The following is a 20188-nucleotide window of genomic DNA, read 5'->3' as shown; positions in this document are numbered from 1 at the left end:
CAGTAGGATTACAATCTGAAATGTAACCTGGCTGTTCCATAAGCTTTAATTTCTTCTTTTGGAATCATTCCCTGGTAAATTAACTATTGTTGTCCTGTTGAAAGGTCCACTTCCAGTTCAATTTCAACTTTTAGACAGATGGCCTCACATAATCTTCAAGCACTCTTTGATATGATGCAGAATTTAGATTTGAATCAGTGACTGCAAGCTGCCCAGTCCCCAGGGCAGCAAAGCAAACCCATACCAGAACATTTCCACCACGCTTCACGCTTGGTATGAGGTTCTGCTCCTGTAAACCCATCTGTGACCTATACCAAATGTCTGTCACAATGGCCAAACAGCTCTTGTCTTTGATTTGTTTGTCCATGACCCTTTATTCCAAAAGGTCTGGTCTTTGACTAGATGTGTAGAGGCAACCTTTATTTTTTCTAATGTTCTTTTTTTTTTCTTTAAAGTTGGATGATTTGGTAATTATTTGAAGTGTAAGCTACTTGTTGATTATGCTCTTTACAATGGAATCATTTGTTTTTTTTTTTGTTTTTTTTTTGGAGGTCTCTTGAAATCGTTTGACCTAAACATAAGTATCCTTAACTTTTCTTTTTTTTTTTTTCTTAAAGACCTCAAAGAGCTTTTTGGAAGTTTTTGGATGGTGAAACCACAAACTTCGGCAGGCACGAAAACTGCAGCTTATGAATGCCAGAGGATCATGGGTTTTAACAAATGCAAGGGATTAGTTACATGTTCTGTTTGACTGTTGACCTCTATGTGCAGGTTTTATTTCAGTGAAGATCAACAGTTTTCATTGGGTTAACTTATTTTTTGCATGACTGCATTTCATTTACTAACCCGTTGTTTAGCTGAAAAGCATTTGCAGTGTGACATATGATCAAAGCCTAGAAATTTCTTCCAAATAACTGTGACACAGTTCTGTTTGCATTCTGTTGTTTTTCCCTTTTTCTGTTACTCACAGTTTGTGAAATGACAGTAAGCCTAAGCTCTGCTCAATCTCATTTTAGTTTTAAGTTCCCTGTTGTTCCGCATGATCTCTTCCCACCCTGATCTGTGTCTGGTGTTGTTCTCCAGCTGTTCCATCAGGACGACAAGTGGTTCAGGAAACTCCCTCATTGTTCGCTGACCAATCGCAAACACACCAGAATGCTGTCAACGAGAATTTTCCACCCAGTGGTTTGCATTTGCCTGCACCTGTGGTTTTAACCCAGAGGGCCGAGGATGCAGGAAGGGGGTAGCGGAATGGGGAGAAGCTAGTCACTGGGGTGGAAAGGCAGTCAGAGTTGGGATTAGGCTGTCCTTCTGTCTGTCGAGATTAAAGGAAATAGATTCATTGTGAGTTCCCCCTTTTTTTGTTGTGGTTCCTTCAAAGTGCATCACTGGACAGCTGAGCCGCACCATCCGTATTTGCATATTTGTAGTTTGCATGAACTCAGTGGAGCTTGGAGGCAACTTACGGTTGTGTGTGCACGTGTGCAATCAGGCGTGCTTGTGTGTCTGGGCATGTACTTTGTAATTTGACAAGCAAAACCAAACCCTTGTTCAAACAAGCTAATAAACAAGACTGGAAAAACCTGCACCACAGGCATGTAAATCTTGCCCTCGAATTACCCAGACATTTAAAACGTTTGTTCTCCAAAATTTAGTGGAATGTTAAGAAATTACTCTAACTGCCTTCACTGACTTATGACTTGTTGTTACACTGTATCATACTGCAGTAGAGAGCCTTCTGTGGAGAGTTACTAGGATAGATACTCAGTCTGCACTGCAGTGCTTTGCAAGCTGGGTTGTGAATCTTATCAGGCAGAGTTGTGGTGGTGGATTTTCTATGTCTCTGTGTGTTTGTGAGTCAATGTGTGCATGTGTGTGTGTCCAGGCCCCTCTGGAGTCCATTAATCCCAAATCTAACAGACACACTGCAGAAGCATCCTTTGATGTGAGCTGAATCCCTCTCTGGAATATGGTATGCAGCTTCACTTCTCTTTTCCTTGTCAGGAATACATTGTTTTGTCCCCCCCCCCCCACCCCCCCCCCCAACCCAGCTCATGACGCCAATGCTTTCCAGCAGGACAGGTGGCTGCCGTGTTAGGAGTTTGTTTACAATCCAGGTGCATTTTCGCCAGTTCTCTGATCTGTAATTTTACATCTCTGAGCTCTTTTAATCCCATTCTTATCTTGTGTAAGCCCTCTAATCTTTGACCCTAATCTTAAACCCGCTGAATAGAACGGGCCAGTGTGGATTGAGAAGACTTGTTTTTCTCACCTTCAAATTCGGTGCATACATTTGTCGCAGAGAGCTCGGGTCCTTTTAGCTTTCAGGTTTTCTGTCTCTGGAGCTGCATCTGAAAGGTGCTTATTGCTATATATTTCTATTTGTTTTGTTTTATTGCAGGAGCCTTGTCTTGAACCCAGCCTCTTTTAGATCCTCATGCTCATAACTCACCAGTCTCAGGAGTAAAACCGATGGAGAGGCAAAGAAAGTATAAATTAGATAGTGAGATGGAAAACGCATTTCTGTTTGAAATGATTATACCCCCTGACGGGTATACTAATAGACTGTTATTGCATTTCCGTCAGTTTCTTTTAATCTAATCACACATATAAACAGATGAGTGATGGTGTCAGTGTGTGTGTATATTTATCCACACAGAGACATAAGCAACCAGTGTCTAGACGGCAAACACCAATTTGGCTAGGGCACAGAGGAACATCAATGCTAAAGCAATGCTGCTGAAACACGAGGCATGTTCTTCAGTTTTCACATGGAGGGGGCGAGATTGTAGTACCAGACAGACAGCGATAGGAGGAGGATGTGGTGCAGCAGAAAAGGAGGAAAGGTTGGCAGAGCTCACCATGGCTAATACATCCAAAGTGTGTCAGTTAGCTCTCTAAATGTGTTAGGCCCTGGGGCTAAGAAAGCCAACACCATCGACTCAACCCACCTCACTCCACCTTTCCACTTAGCCTCTGTTCAACACCCGCCAATATCCTTAGGGGAGTTACTCTGCTGCTCATTGGCACAATTGATCAAATGCCTTCATGCTAAAGTGTACATTTTTCTCATTGTACTTAGTCTCGTGAGAACATGTGCTGGAGGATGAATTTAGAGTAGTTTGGTGGTTTGCTGGAGAAGTAGTGACTTTGTGGCCAGTTTCTTCTTTTGACTGCTACATCACACTATTTAGCACTCAGTTAGACTAAAAGTGGTGCAGTCATATTTACAAGAGATCATGATGGTGATTATTTCATGTATATGCAAATATGCAGTTTCATAAATGGACAAAAGAAGAGAACCTTTCTGCATATTGTGCATTCATGAGTGCATATTGTGCATTATCAGTGTAGCGGAAACCCCTCTTTGCCAAATTACATGTGAGTAGCACATATTTCTGAATTATTTAAAGGAACTTTGATCGTGCAGGAACATTGTCTGCTGTGTTAATGTCTGACTTTATGTGCTCTGTTTGAGTCAAATTGGAATAAAAATAAAAAAATATTGCACACTAGTAAGCAGAATTGGTCTGTCAGATTAGGCTGTTTGAAGTCATATCAGCTACATGCTTTAATTCTCAATATTCCCACTGAGATATGATGGTGTTATTTTGGCTGAATTAATGGGAGAGAGGTAAACAACGAGCTACAAATGCTGCTGAAAAATAAAATTTCTGTTGGTGGTATCCCTCTGCAGATTTGGATCTGAGCAGAAATAAGTAACACATTAAATCAGTGGATTCTGTCTTATCATTTTTATTAAAGCAAGGCGCCTCACAGAAACCAGGAGTAAGAATTGGATATTTTTAGATTTTTCTACAGTATGAATTCCACATTTTTTAAGATTTGTATTGTGTGTCATGATATTTAAGAACAAGTTGCAGATATTTTCTGTTGTTTTGGATGTATAAAAGAGCACCACCATTTACACATTATACTCATCTTTATGTTTCCTCTTGAACTGCATTAGTATTGATTACCTCCTATGTACCTTCACTTTGTTGAGTTTCAGATGTTTAGCCAGCAAGTTGAAGGTATTGTTGTGGAAGCAAGGTGTGCCAAAGGATTCCACAAACCCCACTTTTTTCCATTGCAGCCTTTCTCTCAGAGCCGAGCTCCATTCAGCACACAACTCCAATGCTAAAATGATCAAGGTAATTTGAAACCTCAGAACCTTATTGCAATAACAAGGACAGCACTGTTGTAGTGTGTGTGCTGTATGTGCCACTGCAGTTAGGCTTCTGCTGAGAGAGAATCAGAAGCACTTTGCCTAATCCTGCTAAAGCAGTACACATGAGAATGATTACTTGCACAAAGCCATGACACCCTGAGTTGTTCAAATCCCTTTTGTTCAAAAGAGAGCAACAAACAGAGCGAGGGAGACAATAGAAGAAAGTGAATTAATTCCGTAAATGTGTCAGTATTGAATGCGTGGTGGATCTTACTAATATTTCGATTTTGTGTATTAAACCTCCACATTTTTCTCCATTCTCTGCTCTTCCTGTTGTTTTCAGGCCATTCATCAGGACAGACCACTCAATCCAGACAGTTGATCAGTTCTAGTTGTTGTAAATAGCGTCATTAAAGTATCCTTGTTAAAATGTAAAAATTTGGTGGAATGAAGTACTTCAAAAGACAACCCCCCTCTGAATTAGTAACAAAAGGTTTCCCCTCATTCTCTCTTTAATAGGGTGATTTAAACCTGTTTTCTTCTTGGATAGAAACAGGATTTCTGTAATGAGGTGGTGAGTCATAGATTCTCTCGGCTTAATTTTTTTAAATTCCCTGCCCCCCCTCCTCTTTTTTATTTATTTATTTTTTCTCTTCCGCTCTCTTTCTTACTTTATGTCTTGTGCTCGCTGTTTCTTTAAATGGGCCAAGGCAACTTTCTTTGCCATCTACTTTGGGAAGGAAGTAGATTAAGGCTATTAACTGGCAGAAGGATGCTGATCAGCCTCTCTGGTCTCAGATCTAATGTCTAGGCCATATTGTGGACTCTTTTTCTCCTAAGGCTCTTCAGCATTCTTCAAACACAATGTGGTTGTTTATTTTGTGTGTTGGGGGAAGTGCTGTTGGACGGAAACAGCCCATCTGATTTGCACAAATATGACCAAACATAATTCCAAAGTGCAGTTCAGCCACCAAAGCAGCACAAACAAAAGAAAAAGAAAAAGAGTGTTCGCTCTCCTCATGTCTGTAAAGAGCAAGTAGTGATTAAAAGTAAAACATGGTGCGGACGTGCTGTGTCTGTGTTTCTTAAGAGCATGCAAGCTGCGATGCACACACAATAAAGACAGGGAAAACACTAGCATACTATATTTAGATGACAAAGTGCCACAAACTCAGGCTAAAAGGGGAAGAAATAAACAAAAGAGGGAAAAGAAAGCAAGGCGGTCCAGAAGCATCCCCTGTCACGGTACAATCCCCCATGTCCTAATTACACAGGCTTAGAGGAAACGGAGGATTAGCCACCAATTCACCATGCTTCTTGCCTCATCTTCTAATAAGTCCTCTTCTTGTCTCCTTGCCACCCTTTGGTGCCACCCTCTGTCTCTCCAGGTAAAGGTAGTAAGATATTCCTGACCTATAGCTTTTTGTCCCTCTTTGCTCCTTTTTTCTTTTACAAACATGTCTGCCTCAGACAACAAAAATTAATCCTTTTAGAAAAGTAGGCTGCGAAGCGGGCCTGCTTTGTTAGCTTTCTTTGTCATTTATATTCAGCGTTTGGACTGAGTCTTTACATCAGTGATATACAGGATCACATTCTTCTTTGTATTTCATTTCTGTTTGCATATGAGCTACATAAGTTTATCTCCTCATCTGTGAATGTGCCTAACATGTTTTATCCACAGCAAAAGTTCATTTAAATTGCAATGCAATTTTAGTTGATTTAAAGGCTTTGATTCTTACTCAGTATCCAGCACCATCAGGCAGGCATCCGATTTGGTCCCAAATTCAACAGTGACCCCAAACACACAGCCAAAGGCTCACATAGAGCTATCTTCTGCAATGAGAAGAACAAAGAGACCTGCAACAGATGTCACAGACTCTCCACAGTTCTGATCCCAACATTGGAAAGTCAGTGGGATTAAATTGAAAGTGGATGCAATTGAGAGTAAATCCAGAAATCAGCTGAAAGTTCACCCGGTGCTGGGGACAACTAAAATATCCATAAAACTCCATTTAAAGGGAAATTTCAAAGCTTTAATTCACAGTGAACTACATGCATTAATGCTTTCTAGTTTCAAGTTTACTACCTGTGCTAAGAATACACTGGTATTCTAAAAACAAATGTAATATATTTATATGAGATCATATATATTACCAAACTATGCTGAGTATAAATAGCTTGATGACAGCAGGAATGATGTTGTGCTGCACTCTTCTTAGACATCTATATCTAATAGCTCGCCTGTGGCTGCTCCCTTGCAAATGCTCCACCATTAAAACACTTTAGGGGTGAAAGAAAGAGCAATCTATAACTAGAGGAAATGTGAATTATAGAAGGTCTTAAGTCGCAGGTTGGAAAAGAGGCTCAGGTGTTTTGATTGGCTAAAGCAAAGATCTCCTACAACTAACCTTGCAATATTTATTGAGTGCTTCTGACTGCTGTCAAGAGTGAAGGCTCACAGCTGCTCTTTGCATAAAACAGCTTCTTTTTTTTGTCTTTGTTTATTGTGTGGTTCATTGTTTTTTTTTATTTGTTTTTTTTAGGAGCCATGTTCTCTTTTCTCCTCACAAAAAGATAAAAAAAACATTTAGAAGTGGGATAGTAGTCACATGTCACAAAATGTCGTTACAGATTAACATCAGTTTACTTGTTCTCAGCACTTTTTAGCATTCGATGCATTCCCATGGCCGTTTATTACTGTTAAACCTGTTTGTCTGGATTTTTTTTCCTGACATCAGGTTTGATTGTCAGCTTGTAAAAGAGAAGCGTTAAGATCTTTTTTCCACAACTGTCTGCAGGCTGACTTTAACGGTAAAAGATAGTAGGAATTTTGCATTATTGAGATGATTATTGAGCACTTGCCTCATCAGTGAAAACACTGATTGCCAGGAAAAGCTATTTGTGTTTGGAATGAGTGTGTATAGATAAGGTTAATTAAACAAACTATTAATATGTGCTCTAACTGCAGAAAAAGTGCACAATCCATTCAGAGACAAACAGGCAACAAGTACACAGGTGCACAAATAAACACATGCAGCCACATGTGTTGGCTCTTATGTAACAAGGCAGGTAATGGGTATTTTTAAAGACACCATCCTGTATTTTAGGATGCCTTGCCATTGCTTTGTGTTAACAGGAAAGTGCTGTATGAGGACATTAAGCTGGCTGCCCAGATGCCCATCACCCCTACAAGACACAGACTTCCTTCCACCCACACAGCACACAGCAATGCTTGCTCATCATTGATGTTGTGAGTTTGTTTTTGTTTGAATGTGAGCTTTCACTCCGCCTGGTTTTGGTCATTCTCTCTCCTATGCAAAAACACTTTCTCCTCAGGGTGTTCTCTGAGCAACTTAGCCGGGCATTAGCTGACAGAGGGGCCTGCAGTTTGTGGGGAAATGCCTGAAGAGAGGGCGTGTTTGATCCTAAGATAACACGTCCTTGATTCAGTCTGTGCATCGCCAGCTATCACTGCGCCCTGCCACTGCTGCCAAGCATTTCCAGCTATGCAATGGTATTCTCCTCCCTCCCACTGTACTAAAATCTATCACACTAGATACAGTTTTCTTCTTATTCTGCCAAGTAATCTACTTCACTTATGGCAGAACGTTGAATTAATAATTGTATACTTACCAATATTTTGTATTTGTTTAAGTTCTGATGAGATCTGATGTTTTAGATGTCAGATCAACAGGAGTGTGGATGATGAGAAGGAAAAAAATGCATATGAACCTCCAGCTTGCTCTGCATAACCATTTTAAAATCAAATCATGGGCTCAATTTACTTTTGTTTGCACATTCAAGCAGAGCAGTAAACCAGCATGTAACACAAGTCCCACAGCAAACTGTGATGAAAAAACCAAATAGAGCAGTTTCATGGAAATACAACTGTACTGCAACCTCTTGGAATAATGTTGGCAAAACAGGTCTGTAGACAGCAGCCAACCTGCCCTGCACATTTCTGGATACAAGGCATAGAATGCGGGGGCCATACATTGGTCACCAATAAACCCATTTGACGCTCTTTCAAAATCAAAACACATGTAGAAAATCACTCATGTAACACCTGAAAACAACAGTTATGCTGTCCTTACAGAACAATAAACCAGCCTCTTGTCTATGAATAATTGGTTTGGTTTAAATTTGCTTCCACAAACTTAAAAAGCATCAGCATTAAGATCTAGCTCAACTGAAGCTCTCCTTTGATATTTGTTATCTAATTCTTAGAATTTTGTGAGTTTGTGCCTCATCTTCTTAAAGTTAGCTTGCAAAGCAACAAAACCAAAGTTCTATCATGAAGGAGAAGACACCACTCCTGAGCGGTTTGGAACACAATATTAGTCCAGGCTTCTCTCCCATTACTTAATAACATTACTTTGAAACACATTTGCATAATTTCTGTTGCTGTTGCTTGTTCAGGCACACCTCAAGAAAAAAAATGAGCAGCTGTTTTCACAATTTCTGACCAATAAGCTGAGAATTCAGAACACACTGGGAGAGAAAACAAAGGTTTTATCTTAAAAGAAAAAATATTAGATTGTACAGTATAAAAAAAAGTAATGTTTTTAAACGTTTCTCTAAAAGACTTCAAACGTCATCCAGTTAAACAATAAATCAGCATATGAGATCCTTTAATAAGGTAATGTGACATTTTGATGCTCAATTCTTTTCATTGTTATCCAAGTCCAGTATTGTTTTGTAGAGCAGCTACCTGAAAAGTCACAAGATATTTGCTAAACATTTGTCTCAGCCAGAGTGGAGACTCTCTCATCTGTGCAGTTCAAATATTTTATTAACCTGATTGGCTGAGAAAGCTCAGAGAAAGGTGGGAGGGGAGGGGGGTTGCGTGGATCAGTTGGGCTAGATAGCAGTAGGAAAGGAGATTAAAAACAAAATAACACACATGCACACGTAGACACACACCGTGAGCTCCCTCAAGTGAACAGGTGCACTCATGGTCTGTCACAGATGCTCTGCTCAATTCGTCAGCTGCCACTCCTCCTGTCCACCTTGGGTGGGTTGGGGGATATCCACCGCAGCACAACCTCAATGCTCTCACACATTATCTCAGATCATCCTCCGGTCTCCGAGGCTACTTGAGTAGCTCACAGAGCTGTCTAATGACTACCCAGGTGTACATGATGTGAAATGATTCACCGCTACTGAGAGCTGTTTGGAGACTTTTACCAAATTTTTAAACTTAGGCAGCATGTTACGCCTGCATTGGTTTGCCCAATGTTCAGCTTGTTGTCATTGTTTTGCTAATATTAGTGTGTGAGTACAACACTCTGCTGGTTGATCCCTCCCTTCCTGCGAACCACAGCGTGTGACAGAGGGACATTAATCACAAGGCTGGGTAATAAAGTGAGGAGGGATGGGCATGTAGGGCTGGAGGGGGGGCAGGCGTCAGGAGGGAGAAAAGGCTGTTTAGGGAAATCACACCATGCTTTATGACACACTGACACACAAGAGCACTTTTACACTTACAGGTTTTAATGTATACATTTCACACACCATACTGTTAATTTCCACTCTGCAAAACCAAAAACAGATAAAAAAAATGCTTGTAATTTTAATAAATATGATCAGCAGCTTGGTGTTCGTCAGTGCTGATCCTTCCTGCACACTTACATGCAATGTTGTGGTCTTGCCTTTAGTATCAAAATGTTAATTTAGTAAATGACTTCTCCTGGATGGAAAAACTGGAATATTGGAGCCATTCCCTAGCAAGGCTAAGATGGAGGCTGGAGTCTAATGACTGTGAGATAGTTTGGTAAACAACAGTTTGACCCACAAATGAGTGGTTCTCTTTGTTTAGTTACAAACTTCTTTCTCTTTTCTGCATTTATTAATGTTATTTTAGACTATTGGATATCTGTGAGAGTTAATATTTAGATAATGCATATGCATCCTTTTTCCAGTCTGTTCTTTTATTTTGAAGGCCCTTGATACTGGTTCAATCCAACTGAAATAAGATATGTTTTAAATTTCCATGGTTGTTGTTGTTTTGATTTCATGTATTGGTGACCAGTATATGACCTCTCCAGAAATGTGCAGCTATTTCTATGTAGTTTAAATGCACAATAGATACCAGTATATTCTGACTGCTTATTACGCCCTCTGTGTTATGACACATCATGCATATATTTTGTTTTTGATGCTCCAATCTGCAATTAAACACAAATACTCATTAAAATGATACATTTTTTTAACCCAAAATCTATTCCACAAGATCCGTCTCAGACATGTTAAAGCCACGTTTAAAATTTTGCGTGTGCGCTTAATTTTATACAGACAGGAATTAGTAATTAATCCTTCATTTATTTTTACTTGCCTATCTCCTTCTTAGTTTTACTTCAAAGTACAGTTAATACATAATCCCGACAAATATAGTAAATGATTACTTGCATATGATCCATCTTTGTAGCAGAATTAAAGGTTTTTATAAAATAGTAGATTCCTTTGACACTGTGTCCTTTAGCTCCTACTTAAAGATTTCTTACTGCAGCTACTTCAGATTTCTCCCTCTGGTGCTTTAATATCGGTTTCATGCGCTCTTAGCATTAAAGATAACTGCCGGCTACAGAGCTGTCCTATCTAAGTCATTGTTACCAAGTCTTGAAAATCTGCCCTCAAGCAAGGCAATTAACCCTGCCAGAGGTAGTAAGATAAATCTGGCTGCTTGCTGTTAAGAAAGCATCCACAAGTACAGAAGAGCATATGGAGTTTAATTAAACCTTTTTTGTTGACACTGGAGGTGCAATACTTGATTTCAATCAGGGATTTGGGTCAAGTGTCTTTGGTAGAGCTGCAAAAATAGAAACATCAGCTGTTGTTGACTCGTGATCAGCCAATTCGATCAGTGTTTCACTGACAGGTTGCTTAAAGCTTAGGCTGAACCGTACCTTTCCCCGTAGTTCTGAGATGTTTCGGTAACTGTTGTTTTAGATGACAGTTGAGGATTTTTAAAGCACATTTTCTTGCCACCTGACATCAGAGTCAAAAATCCTTTCTTTGAGAGTTTCAAATTTAAGTTTTCTTCAAAGTTTACAGGTAAGAAATACACCCACTGGTTGTTTTATTAAGTACACCTGTTTAATTACTTGTTAACCCAAATACATAATCAGCCAATCACATGCCAGCAACTCAATGCATTTAGGCATGTAGATATGGTCAGACAACTTGCTGATGTTCAAACTGAGCATCAGAATGAGGAAGACTTTGAATGTGGCATGGTTGTTTCTGCCAGATGGGCTGTTCCAAGTATTTCACAAAATGATGATCTACTGGGATTTTCATGCACAGCCATCTTTAGAATTTACAGAGAATTGTCTGAAAAAGAGATATTATCCAGGGAGCCATGGTTGTCTAGATGGAAATGCCTTGTTGATGTCAGAGGTCAGAGGAGAATGGGCAGATTGGTCGGAGACGATAGAAAGGCAACAGTAACTCAACCACTGTTTGCAACCAAGGTATGCAGAATGCCATTTCTGGTAATACCAACTCACAACATGTCCAACCTTGAAGCAGATGCGCTACAGCAGTAGAATAACACACCATGTTTCACTCCTGTCAGCTAAGAACAGGAAACTGAGGCAACAATTTGCAGAAGCTAACTAAAATTGGACAATTCCTGGTCTGATGAGACTTGATTTCAGCTGAAACATTCAAATGGAAGGGTCAGTGTTTTGGCGTAAACAACATGACAACATGAATCCATCCTGCTTTGTATCAGCTGATGGTGGTGGTGTAATAGTGCAGAGGATAATTTCTTGGTACACTATAGGCTCCTTAGTACCAACTGAATATTGTTTAATTGCTACAGCCTGCCTGATTATTTATGACCACAGTGTATCTGTCTGTCAATAGCTACTTCCAGCAGTATAATCCACCATGTCATAAAGCTCAGATCATCTCAAGCTGGTTTCTTAAACATGCCAATGAGTTTACTGTACTCCAGTAACCTCCACAGTCATCGGATCTCAAACCAATAGAGCACCTTTGAGATGTGGCAAAACAGGAGAATCTCATCATGGATGTCCAGATGAAAGATCTGCATCAACTGTGTGATGCTTTGCTTTCAATATGGACAAAACTTTTGAGGAATGTTTCCAAAATCCTTCTGAATGAAGAATTAAGGCAGTTCTGAAGGAGAAAGAGGGTCAAACCCAATACTAGCAAGGTCTACCTAATAAAGTGGCCGGTGAGTGTTATTCTGAAGATTTTTAAAAAGCACAATGTTTACTGGAGAGGATGAGCAGATTTCTCATAAAGACGTTTGGTTTTCAATTTCAGATATTTCTTTTAAAAAAAATTAAGTATTTACTTTTGTTTTTTCCTGTTTGACATCCTTCTCACTCACAACATTGAACGTCATGCTTCACTACGCTCACAGTTACCAACTTAGTGGCTTTGTCTTTTCAGACACCCTTTCAGAAGGGAAAAAAACACTGTGTGACAAATGTAGCAAAACATCTCTCTGCTGCTCCTCTTGTACATTCACTGGCAGAGAGGAATGAGTAGCATGAATGAGCTTTTTGCACATGCACAGCGTTGTTTTTATGGTTCGTTATCCAGACAGCAGCTGTGCACTGCGTGAGAAAAGAATAAGAAATGACCAAAAGACTCCCCTCTCTAAAACTTTTAATAATAGCTGTAGTTTTCAACACAAACTCCAAAGCTCTTAAGTAATAAAGCTAAAGTGTTCGCATGACTCTTTTCTTTAATTAATGGGTATACATTTTTTTAAAAAGACGGTATCCATCCTCATTCTGATGCTCAGTTAGGACATAACATTATTAATCTGATTCATCATCATACTGAATCCAATCATTGGCCAAGAGGTGAATCAAATTATGACAAATGATGGTATGTTTTAATTTATCTCCTAACATAATTTATCTTGGACAATACGCCGTATTGAGAAACTGGAGAGGGAGAGACAGAGCTCACACCTGGTAGCCCATCATCACAGGCAAATGTGTCCTTGGTGGAGGCCTCTGCCCATCCCAGAGAGCTGCTGGAGCCATTGCGAAGAAACCGAGAGAGGGAGATGAATGTCACCCCTGCTCTCATATGTCATATTGTTAGCCGTAGATATGAGGAGAACGCCTCAAGGTTGTACGTGCAGCAGAGACATGAATAATCTATCAGAGGTTTCTTCCAACTAAATAGTGGGAAATGTGTCTGCATGGATTATTTATGCTTTAATATGCACATGGTGAATGGTCAATCGCCTCTAAGAGCATGAAGACATTGTAGGGACCGAGTTTATTGTTTGTGTGTGAAATTCATGCAAGCTGTGTGTGTGAACAACAGTGGTTGTCAACGGGTAAGCGTGGTTAGATGTCAGTTCCACATTTTGAACCTGAGTGATGGATTACAGCAATAGTGTGTTTCGGTAAGAAACTGTATTCAGGTCTGTTTTTTTTATGTAAAATCTTTCCACTAAATCATCAATCTCCATGCTTTGACATGTTTTTGGACAAACACAAGCATACACACATGCACCTCTACACTATTAAATGTAGTCTATTCCAAATTGGTCCTCTGCTTCCCAGCTCACCTTTTTCCTCCTCAGATGACTGCCTTGACATGGGAAATGCCAGGCTCTCCTTGCCAGCGCTGTTTGGCTTCTTCAAACATTTGTGAAGTGTTAAGCTCATCTCTACAGCTTAGAAGGGCAGTCTCTCAGGAATCCAGGCTGCTGACCCATAACACAGTAAAGACAGCCAAGCCAAGTGCACTCAAGCACATCCAACTCTGCCTGCTCATTCGCATCAACGCAAGATTGTATTAGTCCCAAGTTTGTGGTCTTTAAGGCAGCACTCTCACCATGCTGTAGAGGTTCATGTATTGCATAATGGAATTGATGGAGTATCTTTAGAGCCCCTAACAGTAATGCTGTCCTCCCGTATTTAGTTGAGCATAATAGTGGAAATGCAGAGCTCTGAATTGCCTCATTCTAACTCCATTAAAAGTTGCCTTCCAAACAAAGCTGAAGAAAACAGTTTGAAGTCATATGTTGTTTTATATATATATATATATATATATATATATAACAGAGTTGAACTTGAACTTAACTAACCATATATTACATATTAGATGCATATTAGATGTGTGGCTGAAGATGATTTAAGTTTATATAGTTTATATATACAGTCCTGTCTTTTTGTGTTCTCTCTTGATTTCATCCCACTCAAAAACTGTAAAAAGAAGAAAAAAAAATCAATTTATAGGACAATAGATGCTTTTTTTCCCATTCTTTCTTTCTTTGCCCCACAATTTCTCCCTTCACTTCCAGGAAGAGGGGAAAAAATATGTTTTTTTTTTCTATTTTATTGTTATTTTTTTAAACCAAGTTCTGGAACCATTTGACACAGGCATGAACACTCCCATAATCAGCCAGAATGTGCATCCTTCTGAATAGAGATGAAAGAAGAGAACACACGCTCTCATACACACATGTGCAGGCACACGGCAACAACAAATAAACAGGCACAAACACACGGGGAAGAAGCACAAGCCATTTGGCAGAGCCTCTCTATCTAGGGAGGGCTTCAAAGCCCACTGACATGAATTTATGATAACGGCACTATGCCTTTGCCAAACCTCAACCGTTGTTGTTTTTCTCCTGCTCCCTCCCCATCTTTTCTGTATGCTCTGCCATCCCCTTGATCAGGGCTTTGGAAAATGCAAGCAGGTGTCACCCTGTCCTTTTGGAAAGCCATGCACATGTACGCGTGTGCATGGGCATGTGTTTATACGTGTGGTAAGAGAGGGGCATCCTTAGCAGGGTGTTCCTTTTTTACTTAAACTCTGTAGGTTTTTTTTTCTACCTCGCTAATGTAAAGCTCCAGCTCCTTCTACAGTTCAGTTCAATTTCATAATAGAAGTATGATTCAATTACCCTCTCACTGTGTGGTGTTTTTTCTACTTTATACACACTACTGACTAAAATATCACTTTTCTCTTCTTTCATCCTCTTTCTTTGTTTCTACAGATGAGGATTGTGTGAATTGTACAGAGGAGTGCAGAGTACTGGGTCATTCTGACCGCTGCTGGATGCCTCAGTTCCCTGCTGGTGGAAACCAGGCGGAGGGCATTGACTACCGCAACAACATGTTCGTGCCAGCTGGAATGGAGACTGTTCCCGAGACAGAGACCTATGAAACTGTAAACCCCAATGGCAAGAAAACATTCTGCACTTTTGGCAAAGAGAGGCGAGATCACACCATCCTGGTTGCCAATGTCAAGCCCTACCTGAAAGCAAAACGTGCCCTCAGCCCACTTCTCCAAGAGGTACCCTCAGCGTCCAGCAGTCCTACCAAGGGCTGCTCCACTATGTCCCCCTGCTCCTCAGTGAAAAGCCCAGCAGATGGGGCTGAGGGCAAACCTCCCCCTGCCTCCTGCTCTAATCACTACGGGCCTCCTGATGGTCAGTACTTGTCCCCAACCAAACAAACCAGAGACCAAGGGGGTTACCCATCCTTGCCCCCCTCAGACCCAGTGGCCAAGGTGCTTGCAGAGGCTCGCTCCAGGATCAGTCAGGAGGCAGCAGGTGAAATGGAGTGTGTCTTGGAGCAGGTGGAGCCAGACGCAACCCGCGATGGAATGGACGCTGACCAGGTGGTGAGGGACATCGACAAACTATTGCAGGACTGCAGAGGAAATGAGGCTACTGGCACACTCAGGAAGTGACACAAAGGACTGCAGCAGAAAGAAGTAGGAAGGTAGAGAGAGGAGTAGGATGCTATTCCAAAAACTCTTGTGCCAAAACTGTCACCAAAACAAATTGAAAAGGTTAAATGGCTCTAATGACTGGGGCTCTTTTCACTGTATTTGTTGTAGAAAAGTACCAACACTGGACAAAACATGTATCATGTCAGTCATGTAGCACCACTTCTGGTGCTGTAAGACCCCTACCAACAAAAATGAACTGACATCTGATTACTTCTGAATTTATAGTTTTTGTTTTGAATTCTTAAGCAAATTGCAGAGGTTTCTGCCTCTGGCACCTCGCAAGCTCTTATCTAAGTGCCCACCAGCTCATACGTGTGTTGTTCATGGTCTCTCGTGAAATCCTACATATCTAAATGTGTGTAGGTGGATTTCTGTTATGTGTGATGGACATTGAAACTAAATGGAAAAGGACTACTTGTGGTCAGACACGACAATCGATGCAGAAACAGTGAAAAACGCTTATCTATTGGGACAGTGAAAGGCCAAAATACACAATGCAACCGTATCTTTTTCTGAATTTACTGTACTGGCAGGCAGAGTGACGGACCAGACCTGTACCAGAACGTTTGTAATGGAACTAGAGTTGGAGCTGCTTCTGCTCTCCACTGGAGGAGGATTATTAACAGTGTAACCATGTTTCACCTGTCATTTGTAGCTACATGTGTAAGCTGTGTCTGTCTCACACCTCTATTTAAATGTTCATGTTGCTGAGCAGTGTAGTTGCACGCACCGACTACACATGTGCTCTACACTTTGCAGATACATATGCTGACATACTCATATGCACTGATTGCCCACCACACACACACACACACACACACACACACACACACACACACACACACACACACACACACACAAGAATGCTTACCCACAATTATCCATCTATGGAATTGTCTTATACATGTATACCATCAGCTTTTAGTCCCTTGTGTACAGTGAATTATCATGTGTGTGACTATGCCTTAAGGCAACCACAATGTGTATAAAAAGGGACATTTTTCCTCAGCTGTGAAAAGATGATATCTATATAATTATATAGATGACTGTATGTATGAATCCATGTATAGTGTCCAAATATTAACAGAATATTTATACATTTTCTAAAAAAAAAAGAAAAGAAATGAGGAATCTCAAGAAAAAAGGTGTCCTGGAGTTAAGGTCAAGTGTGGGGTATTAACTCAAAGAACTGCAAAGGACACTGCCATTGTTTCAAAAACAAATATCCAGAAATATGAATAAACAAGAAAATGTCCCTTCACATTATCACTATACATAATATCATTATATGTGTATATGTATCCAATCTAGATGTGTTTACATAAAAAAAACGGACATATTTTTTATTGATTTTACTGCAATTTCTGTGCATTTGAGCCAAATTGTTATGTGTACAAAAGCTATATTGTGTATTTTATTAAATTAATATATTGTTGTGTTGCAATATACATGGGCTTGTATTTGGCAAAAGTTGCCTTAGTAGCTGTCGAACTCTGTGAGTTTGCTTTAGTTTGGGGTTTTTTTTTTTTTGTTTTTGTTTTTTTTTTTTTTTTTTGTTTTTTTTTTTGGTGTTTCCCTTTTTTCATCTCTAATTCTGCATCTTTGCAGGCTGGCTTCAGTGCTTTTGAGATGTCGCCTCTTTTTACCCTGAGATCCAGCTGGATCAAATACAATAACTGTTAAAAGCTTAATGAGCCAGCTGATCTAGAATACAATTCAAAACAACAACAAAAGCAACAACCACAAGGAAACAGTTTAAATATTTGAATATTTTTTACTGGGCAAATTTTTAATGGGGCAGCTAATTTTTCTTTTACAACTAATCTGAGATTTTTTTTTCTTTTTTTTTTACATTATATTTTTACTTCCTTTCCAAAAAAATGAACCCAGAAAAAAAAGAAACCTGCCATATGGAAAGTGGAGTGGTTTCCTTGGTGATCATAAAACTGCCTTACTGTCTCTGCAGAGAGCTTGTTGTATCTGTGGAGCTTTGTGACTGCTTATAAAGCCCTGGTCCACCAGAATGTGCATTTTCTATAAAGGACCAGAAGAGGTTCTTTTCAGCAGTCTGTGTTGTTTATGTATGTACTCCTCAATACATGTTTGAATTCTCATACTTTGCAGAGAAACTTGACATCAAAAATTCTATCTGAAGTTATTTTGGATTTGATGTCTTAGCTGTTTAGGTACTTGGTTTATGTAACCAGGTGTCTTCACATTCAGGCTTTCTTAAAAAATGATGATACAGACATTTATTTTTTGAAAATTTTGGCACATTTCGGCCACTCTGAAATAATAGTAGGAGGTGCTTTTTCTAATAATCTCTGACAGTAAAATAAGCAGAACAGTAGGCTACTAGATTAGAAGTGTTTTGGAAAATGTGACCACAATCACCAAATGTATGTAACATGCAGTCATGAGAGGGAACAGTGACTTCTGTCCGTGGCTGCCGGACCTGGCTGAGCTGGAATTTTAACAACGAATATGACATATTCTGTCTTGTAGACATATAACATCTAAGTGTGCTTGCATTTCCCTTTTTTTTCTTGTTTAGCTCTATGTTTCTACATTCTCCTGTCAGTCTTCCCTTTTGTATCTTTTAAGCCTCATGTTTTATTTTTGTTATTCATTTGCTTACTTTTATTCTACTTTAGCTGTTTGCTCTTTCGCCTCAGAGGGGCAAAGTAACAGCTGCCTTTTCTTCTCTCTTTCATTTGCAAAGTATTGGGTTTAAGCTTACTGTTGCTTTTTTTTCCATGGAGATGGCAGAAGCTGTTTTTAGAGATGTCTTGGAGGTTTTGAGGAAGGAGGAAAATATTTATAGTTTCTTTTAAATTAAATTTTTTTCCAGCATATCTCAAATATCTGGATGAATCAAGCAAACCTCACATTCTCATCATAAAAACAGTACAAACGGTTAAATATGCTGCTCGAAGTGCGCATTGCAGCTTTGATCCTAACGGAAATGCTGCTGCGCACACTCGCAAAAAACACCAAGGCATTTCAGCAACTCACTGCCTTTCATTTAAATTCATAACCCATGAAAATAAAGGCTGAAAGAGAGCGTAAAACACTACCAAGACAAATGTGACTCTTCCACACTTGTCTTCATGGTTTATTTTCTTTTTATTTCATTTATTCTTGCTACAACAGGCAATTTCTGCACTGTTCTGTGTGCGTGTGCTTGATTTCCTTTCATGCCCTTATTGTTTGACAAAACAATTCCTTTCATATTCAATTTCTGTTTCCTGTAGATTTCATTCCAACTCGCGTTAAACCTCATGCTGAGTTCCTCTTTTTAATTTTTAACATTAATTACCAGAAGGTCAACCCAGGATTTAGTCATTTCACTCCAAGCCTGGCTGCCGCAAAACGGTCACTGTCACAATTCAAAGCGCTGTCCCCTCTTATGGTACTCCCTGGGCTCGGCCACCGTTTGCGCACTCACAAGCTGAGCGTAAGGAAATGAGCTGGGTCCAGTGGATAGAAGGAATTCTCTAAAGCCATGGCCCCTTTCTCAGGCTATTTGCTGTTTAATAGAGCAGACGCTGCTGTTGAGGCCAACACATAGTTTGGCCTCCAAAGTTTAGAGATTGAGCGCAATGTGAGGCCTCTCGTTATTGTCTAATTACACTCTGGCATCATACACTGTTGGCAGTGCATTACTCAAGCCTAGAGTGGGATATTTTTGCCCACTTGAGACTGCTGGCTTTACCAAGTGATTAGAAAAGGGCCTTGTTGAATGTGACTAACCACCTCTGGTCTATTACTCACACTGATGCAAGTGCACACAGACTCAGTCACTGCTTCTCACACAAACACACACACATAGAGAAACAATATGCCTTTTTGGGTTAGTTAATGCAAGCACCCCGTGTTTGTCAGTGTTGTCCCCACACCCCCAGGCCCACACTGATAGCATAGGACTTCATGCTACAATGGGCAACTGGTGAAAAGACCAGAAACATTCATTTGTATGGATTATTTCAACTGCTACTGTCTAAAGGCTGTGTTCATTGTGATCTATCTGAAAAAAAAAAATAAAAAGATAAAATAAAAAAGCAATTACTAATAACGTTTGCTCTTGTCCTTGTATGAGTTGGTTGAGGGATGGTTAGTCATGGCTCTGATTTAATTTCTCTCCTCCCCAGAGATAACCGCACACACCCGATACTTCTGTTCCCCCTCAAGCATCTACACAGCCAATTTTTCCTTGTCAAATAGGATTGTATTGTTTACTTTCCAAGTGCCAGTTTACTTTTGAAAAGATAAAAA

General features: G+C 39.9%; 1 protein-coding gene across 4 annotated transcripts in view; it reads left to right on the top strand.

Annotated features, from left to right (window-relative positions):
- pcdh17 (protocadherin 17) overlaps positions 1 to 19988 on the top strand; it is a 57932-nt gene extending 37944 nt beyond the window's left edge. For 2 of the 4 annotated variants that reach the window (XM_041990010.1, XM_041990001.1), the window contains exon 5: positions 15174 to 19988. In XM_041990010.1, the coding sequence (XP_041845944.1) occupies positions 15174 to 15871 (698 nt within the window). In that variant the 3' untranslated portion in view covers positions 15872 to 19988. Of the gene's footprint in view, positions 1 to 7307; positions 7419 to 7507; positions 7565 to 15173 lie in introns of those variants that run through there. The other 2 variants (XM_041990019.1, XM_041990026.1) reach the window with 2 other exon arrangements.
- The last annotated feature ends 200 nt before the right edge of the window (positions 19989 to 20188 follow it).

The sequence above is a fragment of the Melanotaenia boesemani genome, chromosome 1, assembly GCF_017639745.1.
Source record: "Melanotaenia boesemani isolate fMelBoe1 chromosome 1, fMelBoe1.pri, whole genome shotgun sequence".
NCBI lineage: Eukaryota > Metazoa > Chordata > Actinopteri > Atheriniformes > Melanotaeniidae > Melanotaenia > Melanotaenia boesemani.
The sequence above is the reverse complement of the archived record's forward strand: the minus strand, read 5'-3'. Positions and strand labels throughout refer to the sequence as shown.